At 46.2% G+C, this 27,616-nt stretch overlaps 1 protein-coding gene across 2 annotated transcripts in view; it reads left to right on the top strand.

Moving 5' to 3' along the window:
* The first annotated feature begins 217 nt into the window (after nucleotides 1-217).
* Nucleotides 218-27,616, top strand: part of LOC138663833 (oocyte zinc finger protein XlCOF22-like) — a 32,286-nt gene continuing 4,887 nt past the window's right edge. For both annotated transcript variants that reach the window (XM_069750181.1, XM_069750182.1), the window contains exons 1-6: nucleotides 218-293; nucleotides 3,233-3,382; nucleotides 3,506-3,685; nucleotides 3,814-3,892; nucleotides 3,976-4,070; nucleotides 4,528-4,618. In XM_069750181.1, the coding sequence (XP_069606282.1) occupies nucleotides 3,305-3,382; nucleotides 3,506-3,685; nucleotides 3,814-3,892; nucleotides 3,976-4,070; nucleotides 4,528-4,618 (523 nt within the window). In that variant the 5' untranslated portion in view covers nucleotides 218-293; nucleotides 3,233-3,304. The remainder of the gene's footprint in view (nucleotides 294-3,232; nucleotides 3,383-3,505; nucleotides 3,686-3,813; nucleotides 3,893-3,975; nucleotides 4,071-4,527; nucleotides 4,619-27,616) is intronic.

A 27,616-nucleotide genomic window follows, 5' to 3' on the forward strand; every position in this document is an offset into this window, starting at 1 on the left:
AACTGCATCAAATCTGCAGATGCAGATTTAGTGCAGAAAATTCTGCACCACATTTCCTACGTGTGCACATAGTCTTAATGTGCCAGTAATGGGGGATCTCCATATTCTCCACCTGCAGAGCCCCCACTAGATGAGGACAAGGCTAAATCCAAACTGGTGAAGGACTTCTGCTGACGTCAGGTCATGTGACCATGTGAGGAGATGATGTCACAGGAGGGGCGGAGCCTCTTCCTCCATTGCAAACCTGACACCAGGAAGCCGCATTGTGCGGAGGCTGCAGAGATTACACTGAGGTGATTTGGGGGCACAGACAAGTGGCTATTCCTGCAAGGGGGGCTGCATGTTTGAGGGGCGCACAGGGAACAGGGAGACTTTGTATTTGTTGGATTGGGGTCTGCATGGGGAAGGAGGGGTCCTGTTACTTGTGTGGGGCTGAAGGTCTCCATGGGGAAGGTGGGGGCCTGTTACTTGTGTGGGGCTGGGGGTCTATGTGTGGAAGGAGAGGGTCCTGTTACTTGTATGGGGCTGGGGGTCTGCATGGGGAGAAGGGAGTGCTGTTACTTGAGTGGGGCTGAGGGTCTGCATGTTTAAGGAGGGGTCCTGTTACTTGTGTGTGGCTGCGTCCTGCGGGTCTGCATGGGGAACTATGGGTTCCTGTCACTTGCATAGGGCTTGGGATCTGGGTGGGAAGGAAGGGCTGCTGTCACTTCTGTGGGGCTGCATGTTGTGGTCTGCGTGGAGACGGAGGAGGTCCTGGAACTTTTCTGTATCTGTGTGCTGGGGGTCTGCGTGGGGAAAGAGGGGTCCTGTTACTTGCGTGCGGAAGGAAGGGGTGCTATTACTTGCGTGTGGCTGGGGGTCTGCGTGGGGAAGGAGGGGGTCCTGTTGGTTGCATTGGTCTGCGTGCCGGGGGGCTGCATAAAGAAAGAAGGGGTCCTGTCACTTGCATGTGGCTGCGTGCTGGGAGTCTGCATGGGGAAGGCGGGGGTGTTGCTGCTTGCTGGAGGGCTGATGTGTGGAAAGGGGTGATGTTTTGTGCGTGGGTAAAGAAGTGATGTTACTCGGTGCAGTGCAGGGTAATGTCACTTGCTTTGGGCTGCATGCGGGGGTGTTATGTATATAGAGCTCCTTTCCTCATTAATAATATTGGGTGATGCAGGTCTGCAGGTTTACGTCTGGCCACCAGGAGGCTGCAAACTGTGTAAAAAAGCATTAAAAAAGTCTCTATGTAGCGGGCTATATACTCTCTGCTCAATTGTATCCCTCTTTTCTACAAGTACTCCCACTTATTGGTCATCATTGCATTCCTCTTTTCTCCTCCGCATTGGGGGACACAGGACCATGGGTGTTATGCTGCTGCCACTAAGGGGCTGCCACTAAGTTAATACAAAGAAAGCTAGCTCCTTCTCTGCAGTATACACCCTCATGCTGGTTCCAAGAGAAGCAGTTCATGCTTACTGTCCGTAGGAGGCACACGGGTCTGGCCTTCAAAAAATCCTTTTTTATTTTAACTTTTTTTGATTTTTACTTTTCTGTTCGGATGAAGGGGCGACGGATCCTTACAAGGTTCCGATCTCCCCAAACCAACCACAGGAAGGAACGTGGAGTGTTGCCTCCACGTACCCACTCCTGCAATGTGGGAAGCCATGCCTGGGCTGATTTTTAGGGCCGACAGGTTCCTTAATGGGCACAGATCTCCCCACACCATTAACAGACGAGCACATGGAGTGTCACCTTCATGTACTCTCTTCTGCAGCCAGGCCTAATGCCGGACAACCAGCACTGTCCATCCTGGGGGACTGAACCCCTTGGATGTACAGAGGCACTTTTTTTGGCATCCGTGCAGCCCCCACTGCATCACCACTGTTAAAGTGGATGATGCAAGGAGGCGGAGGGTCTCTGTCCACCTCCCTATGAAAGGGATGGTGGATGGATTGAGGGTTCACCCTTTAGCCCTGCAGACTTTTACAGTCTTTTTCACTTCATGTAACTCCTGCCAGTCTGCATTTCCTAAAGCTGAGAGTTCAACGCTCTGCAAAGCCTGTGACTCCTAAATACATTCATGAGCCCCCTGCTGCCACTGAGCCCAGTGTACTTAGTCCCCCTGAGTGGGTTTCGTCACTGTTGCAATCCATGGCTTCTCTGGCCAAAGCAATTGAATTCTTCAGTTCCTTCTGTGGATCATGGCGTTCGCATGACTGACGTAGCCATCAGCTAGCAGCAGGCACTCAAGAAACATACAGGCGTCTAGAAAACGGATCCGTAGTATGTCACCTTGGCGTCCGTGAGCTCCGTTTGTCTCTCCAGAGATTTGTAGCGAACACGATTGTGAGTATGAATCGTTCGTCTCCTTGGATCCGGATTCGCCAGATTTTCACAAAAAGGGGGATTCACTGATTGAGGCTGTCAACTCCGTGCCGGATCACGCTGTGTCCTTCAAGAGGAATAAACGCCCTCATAGAGCATTTGCCATTCACCTGGACATTCGGGCTATAGTTAATCAGCACAGGGAGCGACCGGATAAACGCTTCACAGGACAAAGACCTCTTGAGGCAAAGTATCCTTTATCAGTTGATCTAAGGAAAGATTGGGCTGGATCTCCTGCAGTAGGCCCACCAGTGTCTCGCCTGGCATCCAAAACCCTTTATATCCCTGCCGGATGGATCATTCATTAAAAATCCCACAGACCGTCAGATAGAAAATTTGGCTCGCTCTGTCTTTGAAGCATCAGGCTCGGCTCTATCCATCTTTCGCTGCAGCGTGGGTAGCTAAAGCAATGGTCTCCTTGTTGGAGACCTTGGCTAATTCCATTCAGAGCAGTAATCCTCCTCCAGAGGCAGTGCATCTGGCCAGCCAAATTTCTCGGGCAGGAGATTACCTGGTACACTCATCTTTGGATGTGGTTAGCTGTGCTGCTCTGTCAGCGGCAAATGCCATCACAATCAGAAAGGCCTTATGGCTCAGAGAATGGAAAGTGTATTCTGCATCAAAAAAGTCTCTGACATCCCTTCCTTACCAGAGTCCCGTTTGTTTGGAGAGAAACTAGATCAGCCACTGATTGGGAGCATGGAGGAAATGTCTTAGTCAGAAATTCAACTTATGTTCCAGTCCACACAAGATTACAGAATACAACACCTACATGTTCTATCTTATGAGATATTTCCCCTTATTATGTCCAGTAATTGTATTATTACATAGGATTTTTATGACGTTACATCTTCTTCTCATTCAGGACTCTACAATATCAGATTCTGTCAGTGAAGATCTTCTATATAAGAAAATTTTCCTGATTTACCCATCAAGGATGGATGTGGACAGAGACAAGATGGTGGAGAGGATATTACACCTCACCCTAGAGATCCTCTTCAGTCTTACTGGAGAGGTGAGAGATTCTGATGACACATTACATCCTTATCTATAGAAATAACAGATGGACAGAACTGGAGAGGTGAGGACTCTGGAAATGTCTGTAGTGAGATTTATCAATGTGTCTCTCCATAACCAGGATTATACAGTAGTGAAGAAGACCTCTAGTGAGCACTGTCAGGTCCCTATGTCTGATGGATGGGGAAGACCCTTTATCCCAATCACAGGGCCTCCATCTTACCCCCTGATACATGAGGCCATCAATGACCAGAAGATCCTAGAACTCACCTACAAGATGATTGAGCTGCTGACTGGAGAGGTGAGACTGATGGGAATGCTGGGACATTATACAATAACGCTATTAAGGGATCAGGGTGATGACGGTATCATTGTATGTGTCAGGTTCCTATAAGGTGTTAGGTTGTCTCCATCTATTTCTCCATGCAGGAGTGGAAGTATTTAGAAGGACACAAAGATCTGCACAAGGACATCATGATGGAGGTTCCCCAGCCACTCACATCGCCAGGTAATAGACAGGGCTAAATACAAACCGTCTATAATTATCTGTATGTAAAGAATGAATTCAGTCCCTGTATGTGTTTCCTCCAGATCTATCCAGAAAGAGGACACCAGAGAGATGTCCCCATCCTCTTCTTCCACAGGGCTGTAAACAAGAAGATCCCAATATTCCTCAGGATCATCAGGTACATGGAGAGACGGTGTCATGAGATCTTCCCATGATGTGTAGACGGCTGTAAAGGTCTTGTGCTCAGTCTGGTTTTACTGTATAAATAATAATAATACTAATAAGAATAATAAACACAACCTGACTAATGGCGCGCCTTTGCCCCAGAAACGCGTCATGTTGTTTTTGTTGTTTTATTTTTAATCTTGTCCAAATAAACTTTTTTCATTTTAACTGGTCAGTGTGCCGGAAACGATTGCTGAATGCACCAGTAGGTTTGGCACCCACTAGACACATTTTAGCAATCTTGCTTGGATTCCAGCTGGATGCTACCCATGTGGAGACTCCCTGTCCATCCTCCCTGCCTATTATATGTGTTATACTTGTGTAATGAGAAAGGTGGAGATGGCAGGATTATAGCTGATCGTAGATGCGACTTCTCCATCTGTCGGTGACTTTTACAATATTTGTTTCAGGGTGAAGATCTGACCCATATTAATACTATAGAGACATATGTGAGGGTCGATGAGCAGTGTAAAGAGGAGTTTCCTACCTATGACTACCCAGGTGAGTAGTAATAATAATCTTTATTTTTATATAGCGCTAACATATTCCGCAACGCTTTGCACGCATTATTATCACTGTCCCCAATGGGGCTCACTATCTAAATTCCCTATCAGTATGTCTTTGGAATGTGGGAGGAAATCGGGGTACCCAGAGGAAACCCACGCAAACACGGGGAGAACATACAAACTCCTTGCAGATGTTGTCCTTGGTGGAATATGAACCCGGGACTCCAGCGCTGCAAGACTGCAGTGCTATCCACTGAGCCACCGTGCTGCTGAGTAGTAATCACTAAATGCAGAGAAGTCACAGATTCTTATCAGTCATCAGCTGTGGCTGCTTTATCGGTGGTGAAGTCCAGCCGTGTCACAATCGTGTCATCACAATTTTGTCTCTAGACCACAACATTCTCCTCAATACAAAACTGTTCAAATGACTTTGTGCATTAAAAGCCCTTCTCTGTAGAACATATAGCCTGGAATATCCACTTAGCCCCTGAAATTAGGAGATGCTGACCGTAACCTGCCCATATCTGTAAACTACTTAGACAAATAACGTCAAACGTAGAATGTAATGAAAAGTTAAAAAATCATTTGAAGAAAAATATTATGATTGGCCTGTAAGAGAAAGCAAAGGGTAATGATGCTGTTGGCTTCCTGGAACCCTGATATCTTATTGGATGAATCTACCTTCTCTCATTTCTGTGCTACTGAATGTGCTCATATGGTCCCTACATGACCAAGTCCAGTCTTTCTGGCCGAACCTCACTTTCTAAAATCGACAACACTATAAATGTGCAGTGAGGCCAAGTGTGAATTTCTGTACAATAACAGTAGAGTTTCCCTTTATTCTGATGACTTTTTCTTTTGAAATCAACTACAAACAGGATCACGATAAACTACATAAAATACATTACACCTGTGCCATGATATATCTTTAAGCTGTGCGTGACTGGTGGCTGTAACATACATTTATTCACGCCTTTAGAAGATGTGTTGGCATGGCTCGAGCCCTAGTTTCATGGATTCACTTCACGTCATAAATTCTATTATATTTTCAATCCAAGGAATTCAGATTACTGCACAATCTCTACAGAAATGGGGGTGCTAATACTTTCTCTACTCTTATCTTTGACTATCTAATAATTCTTCTTGAAACTCATCTGACCGAAAATATTGGCCCTTATGATAGTTTAGATTGACAAGAGCCACCATGTCATGGTCTGTATGAAGTTTTGTCTAGTGCTTCTGGGTTAATCTTGGTCACCACCCTTTGGCTTTGGGAGGGCTTTGAATAGCCTCTCTTAGCCTGTCCGTTTGTCAGTGATACTCCTGCCCTTGGCTGAATTAGTTGACCCTTCATCTTGTGGCTGCCCATTTTGCCTGTTCCCCTGGTACCTCCGTCGCTCTCCCGGTATCTGACCTTGCTTTGCCTGACCTCCCCTCAGCCCTGCCGTTCTCTGATGTCTCCTCCGGGAGCTTGCTGGTTGGCTCCGCCCCTGACCCTCTACGGTCACGTGTCACAGGTCCTGCACGTCGGCGGTCACGTCTGTCCCGGCAAACCCTCCATGCACTAAGAACCAAGTAACCCAGTATCCTGGTTGGACACGTGTACTGATCCGATCTGTGCATCAGTCATAGTTTTTCTGATATCACTGACCCAAATACATTTTCGGGGAGCGTGGGGATATTATGGATCCTGTTCGCACTCTTTATGAGCAGGTGAAACATCTGACTCAGATGATACATAAACTGAATGTTGAGCAGCAAGCTCTTGTTAAGTCTCAGCAGCAGGTGACTCATATGGTGAAAGGGGCTTTGTCATTACCGTAGGAGTCCAGGGGGTGGGTGCCAGAGATGTTACTTTGCTTCCTCCTGAACCTCCGTTGCAGTTGCCAGATACTTTCTTCTCTGGAGACAAAGAGAAATTTAGAGTCTTCAAGGAGTGATGTAAACTTTTTTTTCTCATTAAAATCCCGCTCTTCAAGGGATGAAAGTCAGAGGATGGGGGTCATTATATCTGTTAAGAGGATCCCCTCAGGCTTGGGCTTTTACTCTCAGTTCCACGGCCCCTGAGAGAATGTCTGTGGATGCATTTTTGAGGCCCTTTGGCATATCTTTGATGAACCGGATCATGTGCGTCTGGCTGAGGATATGGTCATGAGTTTGTGTCAGCGGAGGCATTCAGTCGAGTCCTTCTCCCACATGCTCTCTCTTTCTCTGCTTCTCTTCACTGCTGGAGACATATCTCCCAACCCTGGACCCCAACAGCTCATACCTCCCATTACTACCCTCTCCTATCGCTCCCTATCTAATATGAACTACCGCAATCTTTCCAACATAAAACCCGTGCCCCTGATGCCCACCCCCCTGCTCCCTCTCTCTGGAGCACTCTGGCATGCCCGCTCAATCTGCATTAAGCTTCTTGTGATTCATGACCTTTTTCTCTCTCACAAGCTTGCCTTCCTCGGCCTCACAGAAACATGGCTGACACCCTCTGACACCGCCTCCCCTGCTGCGCTGTGTTACAGCGGCCTCCACTTCACCCACACCCTTCGCCCTGGCAACAGACATGGTGGAGGAGTGGGTCTTCTCCTTTCTTCAAACTGCACCTTTTAACACAATCCCACCTCTTCCCTCCCTCATCCTCCCCTCTTTTGAAGTCTACTCTGTCTGCATCTACTCTCCCTCCAACCACCAAGTGCCGTCATATACTGACCTCCAGGCCCGGCCACTGCCTTTGTTGACCAATTCTCCACCTGGCTTCTTCACTTTCCCTCTGCTGGCATTCCCACCATCATCATGGGTGACTTCAACATCCCCATTGATATTCTTCAGTCAACAGCCTCCAAACTTCTGTCCCTTACTTCCATCTTTTGGACTTACTCAGTGGTCCTCCGCAGCCACCCACACAGACGGACATACATTAGACCTTGTCTTCACCCGTCTTTGCTCACTATCTAACTTCACCATCTCCCCTCTCCCTCTGTCCGACCACCATCTGCTTACCTTCTCATCCCTGTCCTCCTCACTGGTCACCCATGTCCAGCAACATGTGCACCCTCGCAGAAACCTTGCACACCTAGACACCCACACACTCTCTGACTATCCTACCACTGGCATCCATATCCTCACTCCACAACACACAGTGACACTGCTTTCTACAATGCCACTCTCACATCAGCTATTGACACGGTTGCCCCTCTCGTCCATGGCAGAGTGCGACGTATCAATAGACAACCTTGCGACGTATCAATAGACAACCTTGGCACAATAACACCACTAAAAAACTCCGGCAAGTGTCCAGGGTTGCAGAGCGGCGTTGGAAGAAAACACACTCGCAAGATGACTTCACTGCATTCAAACAGGCAACACTCGCTTTTAAATCTGCTCTCACCTCTGCTAAACAGGCCTACTTCACAACCCTTGTATCTTCCCTATCCTACAACGCCAAACAGTTATTCAAAGCCTTTAACTTCCTCCTCTGCCCCCTCCAACCTCCCTCATCTCTGCTGAGGACTTTGCAACACACTTTAAAAATAGGATCTACCAGACAAGGCAAGTCTTCATTGTTCAACCACCACAACCCCTTTATATACCAGACCAATGCCCAAACCCCATAACCTCCCTATCCAACATCACTGAAGGGGGGCTTAATTGTCTCCTCTCCAAATCACACCTCACCACCTGTGTGCTCGACCCCATCCCATCCCACCTCCTCCCCAACCTCACCACCACACTTATCCCATCCCTGACCACCTCTTCAACCTATCACTAACTTCTGGCACCTTCCCTTCTGCTTTCAAACATGCCACAATCATGCCTATCCTTAAAAAGCCAGCCCTCGATCCAACTGCTATGTCCAGCTATCGCCCAATATCGCTGCTCCCATTTGCTTCCAAACTCCTGGAGCAGCACGTCCACGCTGATCTTTCCTCCCACCTCTCATCTAACTTGCTCTTTGACCATCTTGCCGCCAAAGATAACGGAAAATACTCTGTACTCCTCCTTCTAGACCTGTCCTCTGCTTTCGACACAGTTGACCACTGCCTCCTACTACAGATCATCTCCTCCTTTGGCATCAAAGACCTCGCCCTATCCTGGATCTCCTCGTACCTTTCCAACCGCACATTCAGCATCTCCCACTCCTACACTACCTCCTCATCCCACCCTCTCTCTGTTGGAGTCCCCCAAGGCTCTGTTCTAGGACCCCTACTCTTCTCAATCTATACACTTGGCATGGGACAACTCATATAGTCTCATGGTTTCAAGTACCACCTTTATGCTGATGACACTCAGATCTACCTTTCTGGCCCAGACATCACCGCTCTGCTGTACAGAATCCCGGAGTGTCTATCAGCTATATCTTCCTTCTCCTCTCGCTTCCTCAAACTCAATGTGGACAAATCTGAACTCATCATCTTTCCTCCATCCCATAGATCTTCCTTACCTAACCTATCTATCGCAATTAACGACATCATGCTTTCCCCCGTACTGGAAGTCTGCTGCCTCAGAGTAACCTTTGACTCTGCCCTGTCCTTCAAACCACATATCCAAGCTCTGTCCACCCCCAGTCACCTCCAGCTCAAAAATATCTCCAGAATCTGTCCTTTCCTCAACCGTCAATCTACTAAAATGCTTGTGCATGCCCTCATCATCTCCCGCCTTGACAACTGCAACATCCTTCTCTGTGGCCTCCCTGGTAACACCCTTGCACTTCTCCAGTCCATCCTTAACTCTGCTGCCCAACTAATTCATCTCTCTCCTCGCTACTCCTCTGCTTCCCCCCTCTGCAAATCTCTTCACTGGCTCCCATTCCCTCAGCGTATCTAGTGTTGTGAATTCCGTTGTCGAGCTCCCTCCTGTGGTCGTGAATGGTACTTCGGCGAGTTCTGTCTATGGGCTCCCTCTGGTGGCTGTCAGTGAAGCTGCTGCTTCTGAGGTTCCTTACACAGGTGACGTGGTTTATCCTTTGGTTGACTGCTCTATTTAACTCCTCTCAGATCGTTACTCCATGCCAGCTGTCAATGTTTTTGCATTAGTTCAGTTCGCTCCTGGATCTCTCTGGTGACCTGCCTTCTCCTGCAGAAGTTAAGTTCCTGATAGTCATTATTTGATCACTGTTTTCTTGTCCAGCTGGTTTTCATGATTTTGTCTTGCTAGCTGGAAGCTCTGGGATGCAGAGTGGCCCCTCCGCACCGTGAGTCGGTGCGGAGGTCTTTTCTGCACACTCTGCGTGGTCTTTTGTAGGTTTTTGTGCTGATCGCAAAGTTACCTTTCCTATCCTCTGTCTATTTAGTAAGTCTGGCCTCCCTTTGCTGAAACCTGTTTCATTTCTGCGTTTGTGACTTTCATCTTTACTCACAGTCAATATATGTGGGGGGCTTCCTTCACCTTTGGGGAATTTCTCTGAGGCAAGGTAGGCTTTATTTTCTATCTCTAGGGCTAGATAGTTCTTAGGCTGTGACGAGGCGCCTAGGTCTGGTCAGGAGCGCTCCACGGCTATTTCTAGTGTGTGTGATAGGATTAGGGCTTGCGGTCAGCAGAGCTCCCACATTCCAGAGCTCGTCCTGTATGAGGTTTAACTATCAGGTCATTCCGGGTGCTCCTAACCACCAGGTCATAACAATCCAGTTCAAATTACGAATACTGACCTACAAAGCCTTCCATAACCTGTCTCCTCTATATATCTTTGAACTAATCTCCCGATATCTTCCCTCACGTAATCTCCGGTCCTCCCAAGACCTCCTTCTCTCCTCCACACTTATTCGCTCCTCATCCAATCGCCTCCAAGACTTCTCCCGAATATCCCCCATCCTCTGAAATTCTTTGCCCCAACACGTCCGACTATCAACCACATTTGGATCCTTCAGACGGAACCTGAAAACTCATCTCTTCAGGAAAGCCTACAGCCTGCACTGACCCTGTTGTCTCCTCATCACTACCGAAGATACTGCCTCACCAACACCGGAGCTCCTGCAACCCTCAACCTATTGTCTCCATCCCCATAATCCTGTAGAATGTAAGCCCGCAAGGGCAGGGCCCTCGCCCCTCTGTATCAGTCTGTCATTATTAGTTTGTTTACTGTAACTTGTATGTAACCCATTCTCATGTACAGCACCATGGAATCAATGGTACTATATAAATAAATAATAATAATAATAATGTTATAAATTTGCATTATTGTCTAAATCTGTAAAATCTGTCTCTGTGTCGTCTGTTGGACTGGAGGGTATTCCGGAGTACCTAAAACACTTTGAAGATGTATTCTCTGAAAGCGAGGCAGAGGTCTTACCACCACATAGACCTTTTGATTGTGTCATTGAGTTGGTTCCCCAAACTAGACCATCGGGGAGCCTATAATCTGTTAAGGATTCAGGAGGGGGATGAGTGGAAAACTGTGTTTGTCACATCTGAGGGGCTCTTTGAAAATTTGGTTATGCCATTTGGTCTTACAAATGCTCCCACTATATTTCAAAATTTCATTAATGTGGTGTTTGCTGACCTTATAGGCCATTTTGTAGTTATCTACCTTGATGACATTTTGGTGTACTCCCCTGATACTCATACCCATCTGTTACATGTACGAACTGTTCTCCAAAGACTCAGGGAAAATCAATCGTTCGCCAAAATGGAGAAATGTTTTTTTTTTTTGTACAAGAGCTGTCTTTTCTGGGACTTATTGTTTCATGTGAGGGGTTTCGATTGTATCCCAAGAAGGTGCAGGCAATTGTTGACTGGGTCCAACCCCTGTATCTAAAGTGTTGTGAATTCTGTTATCGAACTCCCTCCTGTGGTCATGAATGGTACTTCGGCGAGTTCTGTCCATGGACTCCCTCTGGTGGCTGTGAGTGGAGCTGCTGCTTCTGAGGTTCCTTCCACAGGTGACGTAGTTTATTCTTTGGCTGGCTGCTCTATTTAACTCCACTCAGATCGTTACTCCATGCCAGCTGTCAATGTTCTTGTACTGGTTCAGTTCGCTCTTGGATCTTTCTGGTGACCTGTCTACTCCAGCAGAAGCTAAGTCCCTGCTAGTTAATTATTTGTTCATTGTTTCCTTGTCCAGCTTGCTATCATGATTTTGCCTTGTTAGCTGGAAGCTCCGGGATGCAGAGTGGCACCTCCGCACCGTGAGTCGGTGCGGAGGTCTTTTTGCACACTCTGCGTGGTCTTTTTGTAGTTTTTTGTGCTGACCGCAAAGATACCTTTCCTATCCTCAGTCTGTTTAGTAAGTCTGGCCTCCCTTTGCTGAAACCTGTTTCATTTCTGTGTTTGTGACTTCCATCTTAACTCACAGTCAATATATGTGGGGGGCTGCCTTTTCCTTTAGGGAATTTCTCTGAGGCAAGGTAGGCTTTATTTTCTATCTCTAGGGCTAGTTAGCTCTTAGGCTGTGAAGAGGCGTCTAGGCAGTGTTAGGTACGCTCCACGGCTATTTCTAGTTGTGTGATAGGATTAGGGGTTGCGGTCAGCAGAGCTCCCACTTCCCAGAGCTTGTCCTGTGTGAGTTTAACCATCAGGTCGTTCCGGGTGCTCCTAACCACCAGGTCCATAACAGTGCAGCTGGCCCAAAGTATTAATGCATCTCAATAGAGGGGTAAGAGAAGTTCTGAGACCATTTTTTTTTCTCTGCAGTGTTTTGTCTTTCTTTTCCCCTTAACCTCTGGGTGGTTCAGGACACAGGTGTAGATATGGACATTCAAGGTCTGTCCTCTTGTGTGGATCATCTCACTGTAAGGGTACAAAACATTCAGGATTTTATGGTTCAGAATCCGATGTTAGAGCCTAGAATTCCAATTCCTGATTTGTTTTCTGGGGATAGATCTAAGTTCCTGAATTTCAAAAATAATTGTAAACTGTTTCTAGCTTTGAAACCCCGCTCCTCTGGTGACCCCGTTCAACAAGTAAAAATCATTATTTCTTTGTTGCGTGGTGACCCTCAAGACTGGGCATTTTCCCTTGCGCCAGGAGATCCTGCATTGCGTGATGTAGATGCGTTTTTTCTGGTGCTTGGATTGCTTTATGATGAACCAAATTCAGTGGATCAGGCAGAGAAAATCTTGCTGGCTTTGTGTCAGGGTCAGGATGAAGCGGAGGTGTATTGTCAGAAGTTTAGAAAGTGGTCTGTGCTTACTCAGTGGAATGAGTGCCCTGGCGGCAATTTTCAGAAAGGGTCTTTCTGAAGCCCTTAAGGATGTCATGGTGGGATTTCCCACGCCTGCTGGTCTGAATGAGTCTATGTCCTTGGCCATTCAGCTCGATCGGCGCTTGCGTGAGCGCAAAGCTGTGCACCATTTGGCGGTATTATCTGAGCATAGACCAGAGCCTATGCAATGTGATAGGACTTTGACCAGAGCTGAACGGCAAGAACACAGACGTCGGAATGGGCTGTTTTTTTACTGTGGTGATTCCACTCATGCTATCTCCGATTGTCCTAAGCGCACTAAGCGGTTCGCTAGGTCTGCCACCATTGGTACGGTACAGTCTAAATTTCTTTTGTCCGTTACTCTGATTTGCTCTTTGTCTTCCTATTCTGTTATGGCATTTGTGGATTCAGGCGCTGCCCTGAATTTGATGGACTTGGAGTTTGCCAGGCGCTGTGGTTTTTTCTTGGAGCCCTTGAAGTATCCTATTCCATTGAGCGGAATTGATGCTACGCCTTTGGCTAAGAATAAGCCTCAGTACTGGACTCAATTGACCATGTGCATGGCTCCTGCACATCAGGAGGATATTCGCTTTTTGGTGTTGCATAATCTGCATGATGTGGTCGTTTTGGGGTTGCCATGGCTACACATCCATAATCCAGTATTGGATTGGAAATCTATGTCTGTGTCCGGCTGGGGTTGTCAGGGGGTACATGGTGATGTTCCATTGCTGTCAATTTCGCCTTCCACTCCTTCTGAAGTCCCTTAGTTTTTGTCAGATTACCGGGATGTATTTGATGAGCCCAAATCCAGTGCCCTACCTCCTCATAGGGATTGCGATTGTGCTATTAATTTGATTCCTGGTAGTAAATTTCCTAAGGGCCGACTGTTCAATTTATCTGTGCCAGAGCACGCCGCTATGCGGAGTTATATAAAGGAATCCTTGGAGAAAGGTAATATTCGCCCGTCGTCATCACCGTTGGGAGCAGGGTTCTTTTTTGTGGCCAAGAAGGATGGTTCTTTGAGACCTTGTATTGATTACCGCCTTCTTAATAAGATCACAGTCAAATTTCAGTACCCTTTGCCGCTGCTGTCTGATTTGTTTGCTCGGATTAAGGGTGCTAGTTGGTTCACCAAGATAGATCTTCGAGGGGCGTATAATCTTGTGCAAATTAAACAGGGCGATGAATGGAAAACAGCATTTAATACGCCCGAGGGCCATTTTGAGTACCTGGTTATGCCATTCGGGCTTTCTAATGCTCCATCTGTGTTTCAGTCCTTTATGCATGACATTTTCCGAAAGTACCTGGATAGATTCATGATTGTATATTTGGATGATATTTTGGTCTTTTCGGATGATTTGGAGTCTCATGTGAAGCAGGTCAGAATGGTGTTTCAGGTCCTTCGTGCGAATTCCTTGTTTGTGAAGGGGTCAAAGTGTCTCTTTGGAGTTCAGAAGGTTTCATTTTTGGGTTTCATTTTTTTCCCCTTCTACTATCGAGATGGACTCTGTTAAAGTTCAGGCCATTTATGATTGGACTCAGCCGACATCTGTGAAGAGCCTGCAGAAGTTCCTGGGCTTTGCTAATTTTTACCGTCGCTTCATCGCTAATTTTTCTAGTGTTGCTAAACCGTTGACTGATTTGACCAAGAAAGGTGCTGATGTGGTCAATTGGTCCTCTGCGGCTGTAGAGGCTTTTCAGGAGTTGAAGCGTCGTTTTTCTTCTGCCCCTGTGTTGTGCCAGCCAGATGTTTCGCTCCCGTTTCAGGTCGAGGTTGATGCTTCTGAGATTGGAGCAGGGGCTGTTTTGTCGCAAAGAAGTTCTGATGGCTCGGTGATGAAACCCTGTGCCTTCTTTTCTAGAAAATTCTCGCCTGCTGAGCGCAATTATGATGTTGGCAATCGAGAGTTGTTGGCCATGAAGTGGGCATTCGAGGAGTGGCGACATTGGCTTGAAGGAGCCAAGCATCGCGTGGTGGTCTTGACGGATCACAAGAATTTGACTTATCTCGAGTCTGCCAAACTGTTGAATCCTAGACAGGCTCGATGGTCGCTGTTTTTCTCCCGTTTTGATTTTGTGGTTTCGTACCTTCCGGGCTCTAAGAATGTGAAGGCTGATGCCCTGTCAAGGAGTTTTGTGCCTGACTCTCCGGGTGTTCCTGAGCCAGCGGGTATTCACAAAGAGGGGGTAATTTTGTCTGCCATCTCCCCTGATTTGCGGCGGTTGCTGCAGAAGTTTCAGGCTGATAGACCTGACCGTTGTCCAGCGGAGAAACTGTTTGTCCCTGATAGATGGACTAGTAGAGTTATCTCTGAGGTTCATTGTTCGGTGTTGGCTGGTCATCCTGGAATCTTTGGTACCAGAGATTTGGTGGCTAGATCCTTTTGGTGGCCTTCTTTGTCACGGGATGTGCGTTCTTTTGTGCAGTCTGTTATGAGAGGCAATTCAGTACCACAATGGACATAGCGGTCAGAGCACATACAGTGATCTGACAATAACCCAAAATCATAGAACGAGCTCTGAGACGTGGAAACTCTGCAGACCGCAATCCCTAATCCTCTCCAAACAACACTAGAGGCAGCCGTGGATTGCGCCTAACTCTGCCTATGCAACTCGGCACAGCCTGAGAAACTAACTAGCCTGAAGATAAAAAATAAGCCTACCTTGCCTCAGAGAAATACCCCAAAGGAAAAGGCAGCCCCCCACATATAATGACTGTGAGTTAAGATGAAAAGACAAACGTAGAGATGAAATAGATTCAGCAAAGTGAGGCCCGACTTTCTTAACAGAGCGAGGATAGGGAAGATAACTTTGCGGGCTACACAAAACCCTAAAGAAAACCACGCAAAGGGGGCAAAAAAGACCCTCCGTACCGAACTAACGGCACGGAGGTACACCCTTTGCGTCCCAGAGCTTCCAGCAACAAATTAGACAAGCTGGACAGAAAAAATAGCCAACAAATAGCAAAGAAGAACTTAGCTATGCAGAGCAGCAGGCCACAGGAATGATCCAGGGAAAAACAAGTCCAACACTGGAACATTGATAGGAAGCATGGATCAAAGCATTAGGTGGAGTTAAGTAGAGAAGCACCTAACGACCTCACCAGATCACCTGAGGGAGGAAACTCAGAAGCCGCAGTACCACTTTCCTCCACAAACGGAAGCTCCCAGAGAGAATCAGCCGAAGTACCACTTGTGACCACAGGAGGGAGCTCTGCCACAGAATTCACAACAGCAGTCCTGTGGGACTTGTGCTCGGGCTAAGCCCTGCTGTTCTCGTGCCAGTGGGTTGCTTTTGACCTTGCCGGTCCCGAAGAGGCCCTGGACGCATATTTCCATGGATTTTATTTCAGATCTCCCTGCCTCTCAAAGGATGTCAGTCATTTGGGTGGTTTGTGATCGCTTCTCTAAGATGGTTCATTTGGTACCCTTGCCTAAATTGCCTTCCTCCTCTGATTTGGTGCCATTGTTTTTCCAGCATGTGGTTCGTTTGCATGGCATTCCGGAGAACATCGTCTCGGACAGAGGTTCCCAGTTTGTTTCGAGGTTTTGGCGGTCCTTTTGTGCTAAGATGGGCATTGATTTGTCTTTTTCTTCGGCTTTCCAACCTCAGACAAATGGGCAAACCGAACGAACTAATCAGACTTTGGAGACATATCTGAGATGCTTTGTTTCTGCTGATCAGGATGATTGGGTGTCCATCTTGCCTTTGGCTGAGTTCGCCCTTAACAATCGGGCCAGCTCGGCTACTTTGGTTTCACCTTTTTTCTGTAATTCTGGTTTCCATCCTCGTTTCTCTTCAGGGCAGGTTGAGCCTTCGGACTGTCCTGGTGTGGATACTGTGGTGGACAGGTTGCAGCAGATTTGGACTCATGTGGTGGACAATTTGACATTGTCCCAGGAGTAGGCTCAACGTTTCGCTAACCGCCGGCGCTGTGTTGGTCCCTGACTTCGTGTTGGGGATTTGGTTTGGTTGTCGTCTCGTTATGTTCCTATGAAGGTTTCCTCTCCTAAGTTTAAGCCTCGTTTCATTGGTCCGTATAAAATTTCTGAAGTTCTCAATCCTGTGTCATTTCGTTTGGCCCTTCCAGCTTATTTTGCCATCCATAATGTGTTCCATAGGTTGTTATTGCGGAGATATGTGGCGCCTATGGTTCCCTCCGTTGATCCTCCTGCCCCGGTGTTGGTCGAGGGGAAGTTGGAGTATGTGGTGGAGAAGATTTTGGATTCTCGTATTTCGAGACGGAAACTCCAGTACCTGGTCAAGTGTCAGGGTTATGGTCAGGAAGATAATTCCTGGGTTTTTGCCTCTGATGTTCATGCTGCCGATCTAGTTCGTGCTTTTCATTTGGCTCGTCCTGATCGGCCTGGGGGCTCTGGTGAGGGTTCGGTGACCCCTCCTCAAGGGGGGGGTACTGTTGTGAATTCTGTTATCGAACTCCCTCCTGTGGTCATGAATGGTACTTCGGCGAGTTCTGTCCATGGACTCCCTCTGGTGGCTGTGAGTGGAGCTGCTGCTTCTGAGGTTCCTTCCACAGGTGACGTAGTTTATTCTTTGGCTGGCTGCTCTATTTAACTCCACTCAGATCGTTACTCCATGCCAGCTGTCAATGTTCTTGTACCGGTTCAGTTCGCTCTTGGATCTTTCTGGTGACCTGTCTACTCCAGCAGAAGCTAAGTCCCTGCTAGTTAATTATTTGTTCATTGTTTCCTTGTCCAGCTTGCTATCATGATTTTGCCTTGTTAGCTGGAAGCTCTGGGATGCAGAGTGGCACCTCCGCACCGTGAGTCAGTGCGGAGGTCTTTTTGCACACTCTGCGTGGTCTTTTTGTAGTTTTTTGTGCTGACCGCAAAGATACCTTTCCTATCCTCAGTCTGTTTAGTAAGTCTGGCCTCCCTTTGCTGAAACCTGTTTCATTTCTGTGTTTGTGACTTCCATCTTAACTCACAGTCAATATATGTGGGGGGCTGCCTTTTCCTTTGGGGAATTTCTCTGAGGCAAGGTAAGCTTTATTTTCTATCTCTAAGGTTAGTTAGCTCTTAGGCTGTGAAGAGGCGTCTAGGCAGTGTTAGGTACGCTCCAAGGCTATTTCTAGTTGTGTGATAGGATTAGGGGTTGCGGTCAGCAGAGCTCCCACTTCCCAGAGCTTGTCCTGTGTGAGTTTAACCATCAGGTCGTTCCAGGTGCTCCTAACCACCAGGTCCATAACACTTAAGGGTCTTCAGTGCTTCTTGGGATTTGCCAATTATTACCGAAAATGTATTAAGGGGTTTCTGTTATGATCTGGTGGCCTAGGAGCAGCATGAGACGTACTCTGGAGAAGGTGGTACCTGTACTGACCGCAGACCCTGAACTTAGCACCGCAACTAGAAGTAGCCGTGGGATGTACCTAACACTCCCTAGACACCTCGACACAGCCTAAGAACTAACTTCCCCTAAAGATAAAAACGGGAAGACTATCTTGCCTCAGAGAAAATCCCCAAAGGATAGATAGCCCCCCACAAATATTGACTGTGAGAGGAGAGGGAAATGACATACGCAGACTGAAATCAGGATTTAGCAAAGGAGGCCTTTCTAGCTAAAAAGAAAGAATAGGACAGAGTACTATGCGGTCAGTATTAAAACGCTAGAAAATATCCACCACAGAAAATACAAATCTCCACATCTGACTAAAGACATGGAGGGTATATCTGCATCTCCAGAGATACAACTTGGCTGCAAAAAATCCCTACACAGACAAAGCTGGACAAGACAAAACATGTAAATGCACTGAACTATAAGGCCCACAGCATGTGAACAGCAAAAACAAAGCCAGAACTTATCTTTGTTGAAAAGAACAGCAAAACAGGAGAGACCAGGTAGGGATGTGAATCCTCCAAAAACAATGGACAACTGGCACTGACTAAAGGATCAAGCAAGACTAAATAGCCCAGTCCAAATTGCAATAAGTGGACACACCTGATAAATGCTGCGATCCAAAGACAGCAGCACTACCACTCATAACCACCGGAGGGAGCCCAAGAGCAGAATTCACAACAGGTTTCCACATGTGGTCAAGCCGCTTACTGATCTCACACACAATGGTGTGGATGTAAAAAATTGGCCTGTATCTGTCAAGGACTCCTTTTTGACGCTGAAATTTTTTTTATGTCTGCTCCGATCCAAACCTTTAATTGTGGAGGTGGATGCTTCTGAGGTGGGGGTGGGAGCAGTGTTGTCCTAGGGACCTGCCACTTTGATCAATCTCAAGCCATGTGCCTTCTTTTACAGGAAGTTCCCTTCAGCCTAAAGAAATTACAATGTGGGAAATAGAGAACTTCTTGTGGTCAAATTGGCGTTTGAAGAATGGAGGCACTTTTTGGAAGGGGCGATTAATTCGATCACTGTGATTACTGATCATAAAAATTTTGCGTATATTGAGTCTGCTAAAAGATTGAACCCCAGAAAGGCTCGCTGGTTGCATTTTTTTTCTCGGTTTCAGTTTTCCATTACTTTTCGTCCTGGGTGCAAAAAATGTCAAAGCTGATGCTTTTATCTTGAAGTTTTGATTCTGTGTCTCCCGCCGAACTATCGTTCTCCATTCTTCGTCCCAGGGTGGTGGTGGCTGAGGTCTCGTCAGAGCTGGGGAGAGAGAAGGTTGAAGCTCAGTCTCTTGCTCCTGTCTCTATGCCGGGGGGTAAATTTTGTCCTGATACAATTTCGGTGTAGACTACTTCAAGAGTTTCATTAGTCTAGGCTGAGTGCTCATCCTGGGATTTCGGCCACATGAGAGGCCGTGGCTGGGCTTTTTGGTGGCCCTCGTTGGGTATGGATGTCAAAAAATTTGTATCTGCATGTGGGGTTTGTGCCGTTCTAAGAGCTCTCATAGCCGGCCGAGGAACTGATGCCTTTGTCAGTTCCTGATAGACCATGAGCTCATCTGTCCATGGACTTTATCCCCAATCTCCCTCCTTCTAGGGGTAATACTATTGTGTGGGTGGTGGTGGACAGGTTTTCCAAGCAGGCCCACTTTGTACCCTTATCTGCATTACCCTCTGCTTGTCCAAGCTGTTTGTGCAACACGTGGTCCATCTCCATGGGTTACCCATGAATGTGGTGTCTGACAGAGGTGTGCAATTTGTGGCTTGGTTATGGAGGGCATTCTGTAAAAAATTGGGTATTACATTGTCTTTTTCTTCCACGTACCACCCTGAAAGTAATGGTCAGACAGAACGCACCAATCAGTACCTTGAACAAATTCTTAAATGTTTGGCCTCTGTTGACCAGGATGGTTGGTGTGATGCGTTGCCTTACTGAGTTCGCCTTCAACAGCCGCGTGAGTCAGTACACCAGTATGTCCCCATTCCTGGTTAACTATGGGTTCAGTCCACATTTTGGGGAATTTTCCCGGTTGGATTCGGGTTGTCCTGAGGCAGAGAGGTCTGTACAGTGTTTAAATAATCTGTGGGCTGAGGTCTGTCGTAATATCTCCAAAGCTCAGGACAGGTATAAGTTCTTTGCAGACAAGAAGAGAGTCTCGGATCGTACATTTCAGGTTGGAGAAAAGGTTTGGCTTTCCACGTGGAGTATCAAACTCAAGGTTCCGTCAGCCAAGTTGGGTCCAAAGTTCATTGGTCCATATGAAAACGTGGAATTAGTTAATCCAGTATCCTGTAAGGTACACCTTCCAGCCTCATTCAAGATTTCCAATGTGTTCCACAAGTCCCTTTTAAAACCCTTGGGGCCTGTTGAGGAGGATTCTGTGTCAGCTGTTCCCCCGGTGTTGGTGGAGGGTCACATAGAAAATGAGGTTGGACACATTGTAGATTCTTGTCTTGTACGTCACTTCTTGTAGTATCTGGTACACTGGAGGGGTATGGTCCATAGGGTCAATCTTGGGTCCCTGCCCTATCTGTACACGCCGATCGTCTGGGTCGGGCATTTCATGCCAGGCATCCTGATAAGCCTGGTGGGCCAGTGGTCCCCCATTTAGAGGGGGTACTGACATGGTCTTTATGAAGTTTTGTCTAGTGCTTCTGGGGTTAATATTGGTGGCCTTCCTCTGGCTTTGGGAGGGCTTTAAATAGCCTCTCTTGGGCTGTCGTTTGTCAGTGATACTCCTTCCTTCGGCACAAGCTCTCAAGGGTCAACAAACTCAACATTGTGCATGCTTTTGTGTGATCCCCCTGTTTCTGACCTGGTCTGTTCCCTTTTTGCTCTTGTCTGCTGATTCTGTACGGTTTGTTGTTCGCTGTTATTGACTCCTGCTTTGTCTTGTGACTGCCCGTTTTGCCTGTTCCCCTGGTACCTCCGTCACTCTCCCGGTATCTGACTCTCGGCTTTGACCTGACCATTCTCTTGTCTCGTTCCGATTCCCCGCTGATCTCCCGGCTCTGACCTCGGTTCACCTGACCTCCCCTCGGCCCTGATGGTCCCCGCCACTCTCCGATATCTCCTCCAGGAGCTTGCTGGTTGGCTCTGACCTTTACTTCTACTGTCACGTGTCGCATGTCCTGCACACTGGCGGTCACGCCTGTCCCGGCAAACCCTCCATGAACCAGGTATCTCAGTACCCAGGTTGGACACGTGTACTGATCCGATCTGTGCATCAGTCATAGTGTTCCTGATACACCAAGCCAAATCTGTGATTTTCCAGAGAGGTTTCACCACTAGATACTCATATTTTACTGATGAAGACTGTTGAGTTTATTTCTTTAGATGTGTTATTGTTTATAGTCAGTTTTTGACTACAATAGTTAGTGTCCAAAATACTCTGATAACCATTTTCCGTAGCCAGTTTTGCATTCCTAATCAGGGCCCATTTTTCAAATCTGATGTGTGTCACTTTATTTGGTGATAATTTTAGAATTCTTCACAAAATATAAGCCCCATTTTTTTTCACTTTCACAAAGTTAAATAGCATTCAGATGGCCCTAACAAATTAGTTTACAACTTCTCTTGAATCCGACAATACCCTATATACACTGAGTGCAGAATTATTAGGCAAGTTGTTTTTTGGATCACATGATACTTTTTATACATGATGTCCTACTCCAAGCTGTTCAGGCTTGAGAGCCAACTACCAATTAAGTAAATCATGTGATGTGCATCTCTGTAGTGAGGAGGGGTGTTGTCTAATGACATCAACACCCTATATAAGGTGTGCTTAATTATTAGGCAACTTCCTTTCTTTTTGCAAAATGGGTCAGAAGAGAGATTTGACGGGCTCTGAAAAGTCCAAAATTGTGAGATGTATTGCAGAGGGATGCAGCAGTGTTGAAATTGCCAAACATTTGAAGCGTGATCACCGAACAATCAAGCGTTTCATGGCAAATAGCCAACAGTGTCGCAAGAAGCGCGTTGGGCAAAAAAGGTGCAAAATAACTGCCCATGAATTGAGGAAAATCAAGTGTGAATCTGCCAAGATGCCATTTTCCACCAGTTGTGCCATATTTCAGAGCTGCAACGTTACTGGAGTATCAAAATGCACAAGGTGTGCGATACTCGGGGACATGGCCAAGGTAAGGAAGGCTGAAAAATGACCACCTTTGAACAATAAACATAAGATAAAACGTCAAGACCGGGCCAAGAAATATCTTAAGACTGACTTTTCAAAGGTTTTATGGACTACTGAAATGATTGTGACTCTTGATGGGCCAGATGGCTGGGCCAGAGGCTGGATCAGTAAAGGGCAGAGAGTTCCACTCCAACTCAGACGCCAGCAAGGTGGTGGTGGGGTACTGGTATGGGCTGGTATCATCAAAGATGAATTTGTGGGACCTTTTAGGGTTGAAGATGGAGTGAAGCTCATCTCCCAGGCCTACTGCCAGTTTCTGGAAGACAACTTCTTCAAGCAGTGGTACAGGAAGAAGTCGGTATTGTTAAAGAAAAACATGATTTTCATGCAGGACAATGCTCCATCACATGCCTCCAAATACTCCACAGCGTGGCTGGCCAGTAAAGGTCTCCTTGTTCACCTGATCTGAACCCCATAGAAAACCTGTGGTCCCTCATAAAATGTTGGATCTACAGGGAGGAAAAACAGTACACCTCTTGGAACAGTGTCTGGGAGGCTGTGGTGGCTGCTGCATGCAATGTTGACCGTAAACAGATCAAGCAACTGACAATCTATAGATGGAAGGCTGTTGAATGTCATCATAAAAAAGGTGGCTGTATTGGTCACTAATTTTTTGGGGTTTTAGTTTTGCATGTCAGAAATGTTTATTTCTAAACTTTGTGCAGTTATATTGGTTTACCTGGTGAAAATAAACAAGTGAGATGGGAATATGTTTGTTTTTTATTGAGTTGCCTAATAATTCTGCACAGTAAGGCTGTGTGCACACGTTGCGGTTTTTCCCGATAAAAATGCTATAAAACCGCCAAAAAACTGCATACAATAAGCATTCCATCATTTAGAATGAATTCCGCATGTTTTGTGCACATGATGCGTTTTTTTCCGCGAAAACGCATCGCGGCAAAAAACGCAGCATGTTCATTAATTTTCCGTTTTTTTTTCAGATTTCTCACTCCAAAATGCATTGGGAAGTGTCCGGAAAAAAACGCGTCAAAATCGCGGCAAAAACCCTAAACGTCTCTTTGACACGTTCCAGTCCCTACTCAACCCAAGAGAGCAGGCCCCAACCACGGATCTCCGTGCTGACGATCTGGCCAATTACTTCAAAGAAAAAATTGACCACATTCGACAGGAAATCATCTCCCAATCTCTTCATACCATGCACTGTCCTCCCTCCCCCACTGCATCTAGTTCACTCTCTGACTTTGAAGCAGTTACAGAAGAAGAAGCAAGCAGGCTCCTTGCATCTTCTCGCCCGACCACTTGCACCAGTGACCCCATTCCATCACATCTCCTCCAGTCCCTTTCCCCGGCTGTCACCTCTCACCTAACAAAAATATTCAACCTTTCCCTCACTTCCGGTATTTTTCCCTCCTCATTTAAGCATGCTATCATACATCCATTACTAACAAAACCATCCCTCGATCAAAACTGTGCTGCTAATTATAGACCTGTCTCTAATCTTCCCTTCATCTCTAAACTCCTCGAACGCCTGGTCCACTCCCGTCTTACCCGCTATCTCTCAGATAACTCTCTTCTCGACCCTCTTCAATCTGGCTTCCGCTCTTTACACTCTACTGAAACTGCCCTCACTAAAGTCTCCAATGACCTACTAACAGCTAAATCTAATGGTCACTACTCCATGCTAATTCTCTTGGATCTCTCTGCAGCATTCGACACTGTGGATCATCAGCTCCTCCTCACTATGCTCCGCTCCATCGGCCTCAAGGACACCGTTCTCTCCTGGTTCTCCTCCTATCTCTCTGACCGATCCTTCACTGTATGTTTTGCTGGTTCCTCCTCCTCTCACCTTCCCCTTACTGTTGGGGTTCCTCAAGGATCAGTCCTAGGCCCCCTCCTCTTCTCTTTGTATACTGCCCCTATTGGACAAACAATCAGTAGATTTGGTTTCCAGTACCATCTCTATGCTGACGACACCCAATTATACACTTCTGCTCCTGATATCACACCGACCTTTTTAGAAAACACCAGTGATTGTCTTACCGCTGTCTCTAACATCATGTCCTCCCTCTATCTGAAACTAAACCTGTCAAAAACTGAACTCTTCGTGTTCTCTCCCTCTACTAACCTACCTTTGCCTGACATTGCCATCTCCGTGTGTGGTTCCACCATTACTCCAAAGCAACATGCCTGCTGCCTTGGGGTCATCCTTGATTCTGACCTTTCATTCACCCCCTACATCCGATCACTGGCTCGCTCTTCTTACCTGCATCTCAAAAACATTTCTAGAATTCGCCCTTTTCTTACTTTCGACTCTGCAAAAACTCTGACTGTTTCACTTATTCATTCTCGTTTGGACTATTGTAACTCTCTACTAATCGGCCTCCCTCTTGCAAAACTCTCCCCGCTCCAATCTGTCCTGAATGCTGCAGCCAGGATCATATTCCTCACCAACCGTTACACCGATGCCTCTACCCTGTGCCAGTCATTACACTGGCTACACATCCACTCCAGAATCCAGTACAAAACTACTACCCTCATCCACAAAGCACTCCATGGCTCAGCACCACCCTACATCTCCTCCCTGGTATCAGTCTACCACCCTACCCGTGCCCTCCGCTCCGCTAATGACCTCAGGTTAGCATCCTCAATAATCAGAACCTCCCACTCCCGTCTCCAAGACTTTACACGTGCTGCGCCGATTCTTTGGAATGCACTACCTAGGTTAATACGATTAATCCCCAATCCCCACAGTTTTAAGCGTGCCCTAAAAACTCATTTGTTCAGACTGGCTTACCGCCTCAATGCATTAACCTAACGATCCCTGTGTGGCCTATTTATAATAAAAAAAAAAAAAAAAAAAAAAGGTTCCTCGCATCATGTTTCTCATACACTTTATGCAGTATTAGCCCTCTGTGTCTGTACTGCTACATACTTAGGCAGTGAACTGGTTCATGCAGCTTTACATGAACACCTGAGCCTTACACTATGGCTGGTCCGAATAACTAAAGCAATTGTTACCATCCACCTCTCGTGTCTCCCCTTTTTCCCATAGTTTGTAAGCTTGCGAGCAGGGCCCTCACTCCTCCTGGTATCTGTTTTGAACTGTATTTCTGTTATGCTGTAATGTCTATTGTCTGTACAAGTCCCCTCTATAATTTGTAAAGCGCTACGGAATATGTTGGCGCTATATAAATAAAAATTATTATTATTAAAAACGCATGCGGTTTTCTTGCGGATTTCTTGCAGAAAATGTCCGGAATTCTCAGGAATTTTCTGCGAGAAATCCTGAACGTGTGCACATAGCCTTAGAATATGTGCACATTTTCAGGTTTTTTTCGCGTTTTTTTCGCGGTAAAAACGCTATAAAAACTCATTAAAAATGCATACATTATACATTCTATCATTTAGAATGCATTCTGCATGTTATGTGCACATGGATGCGTTTTTTCCTGCGAAAAAAACGCATCGCGGTAAAAAAATGAGCATGTTCATTATTTTTGCGGATTTTCAGCGTTTTTCCCGCAATTCTATGCATTTTGGAAAAAACGCACCAAAAACGCGTAAAAAAACGTGTAAAAAAAGCGTCAAAATCGCGGTAAAATCGCATGCGGATTTCTGGCAGAAATGTCAGTTTTTTGTCAGGAAAATTTCTGCAAGTAATCCTGACGTGTGCACATACCCTAATAGTTACCTAGACAATCAGATATCCTCCTAAGATAGCCAAATCTAAAAAAAAAACCCACTCCAACTTCCATGAAATATTAATCTTTGATATTTGAGTCTTTTGGGTTGATTGAGAACATAGTTGTTGAGCAATAATAAAAATAATTCTCTAAAATACAACTTGCCTAATAATTCTGCACGCAGTGTATATGCTTATGCACTACTGTCTGGGCAAATTTCAGGGTTGAGAAGGAAAGGAGCGCCATTTAGCTATTTGAATCCAGATCTTACTGGAATAGTTTGCAGAAACAATGTATCGGGAGCAGTGTTTGTGACCACTTGGCAGCTCAAAAGTTGGCCACTACAAACAGGCTTGGCGCTATCTACTCCATTTTCCTGATCCCAAGATTGTCTTACTCATAACCGAATTAACACCTCTACATGGATCTGGACTAATATAGAGACCACCCAGGCTAGGGCGATAGTGTTGCCTGCTGTTTGGTGGTGTAAAATGGAAAGAACAATAGTTAGGTAGCTGGGTCAGAACCAGTAAGGCAGAGAAATTACAAAATCAGAAGACGCTACCGGTAGCTAGGAATAGAGAACTGAACCAGAGGAGAACAAGGCTGTATTTGGCAGCTTCTTTCAATATGCTTCGAGCTTTCGTAGAATATGGCGCTATGCAATTGGCCGAATCGGGTAGCAGATTACTTCAGCTGGACAGCACATACACTCATACTGCCAGACTGGATTTCACTACCTGCCCCAGGCACCCTAATGTTAGTGGCTGAACTGAGCCTTCATCATTCAGAGCTTCAGGTTCCAACGTTTACCCCATTACCAGCCCCGCCTGCCATGTGAATAAGGACATGTCTAATGACAAAAGCAGACATCCTAAGAGCAGATCTCAGAAGAGATGTGACAGCATCTGCAGATGCCCTAATATGAAAAAAATTCAGAAAACCATAGTAGTAGAAATCCCCATAAAGTGACTCCATTTTAGAAATTTTAACCCTCAGATAATTAATCTATTGGAGTAGTAAGTATTTTTGATTCCACAGGCACTTTCCGGAAATTAGCACGCTGTGGATGTGGGAGAAAAAAAATTGCCTTTATTACCCAACACATAGTGCCGAGATTGTGCTTCAGGAAACACACACACAATAAATTAAGTGGGTTTTTCTCACTATAGTAATGTCAAATACATGGATGATAAATGTGGTTTGGGCACACTGAAAAACTCGGAAACGAGAAGGATATTTGACTTTGGGAGAGTGGTTATTGATGGATTGGCTAATGGAAGCCATGTATCTGCACCTCAAAAACATTTCTAGAATTGAACCCTTTCTTCCTTTCGACTGCAAAAACTCTCACTGTTTCTCTTATTGATTCTCGTCTGAACTATTTGTAACTCTCTACTAATAGGTCTCCCTCTTACCAAACTCTCCCCTCTCCAATCTGTCTTGAATGCTGAAGCCAGGATCATATTCTTCACTAATCATTACACCGATGCCTCTATCTTGTGCCAGTCATTACACTGGTTACCCATCCACTCTAGAATCCAGTACAAACTTATTACCCTCATCCACAAAGCACTCCATGGCTCACCACCATCCTACATTTCCTCCCTCCTCTCAGTCTACCATCCTACCCGTGCCCTCCATTCTGCTTATGAC

This window comes from Ranitomeya imitator, chromosome 2 (assembly GCF_032444005.1).
Source record: "Ranitomeya imitator isolate aRanImi1 chromosome 2, aRanImi1.pri, whole genome shotgun sequence".
NCBI classification, from domain to species: Eukaryota; Metazoa; Chordata; class Amphibia; order Anura; family Dendrobatidae; genus Ranitomeya; species Ranitomeya imitator.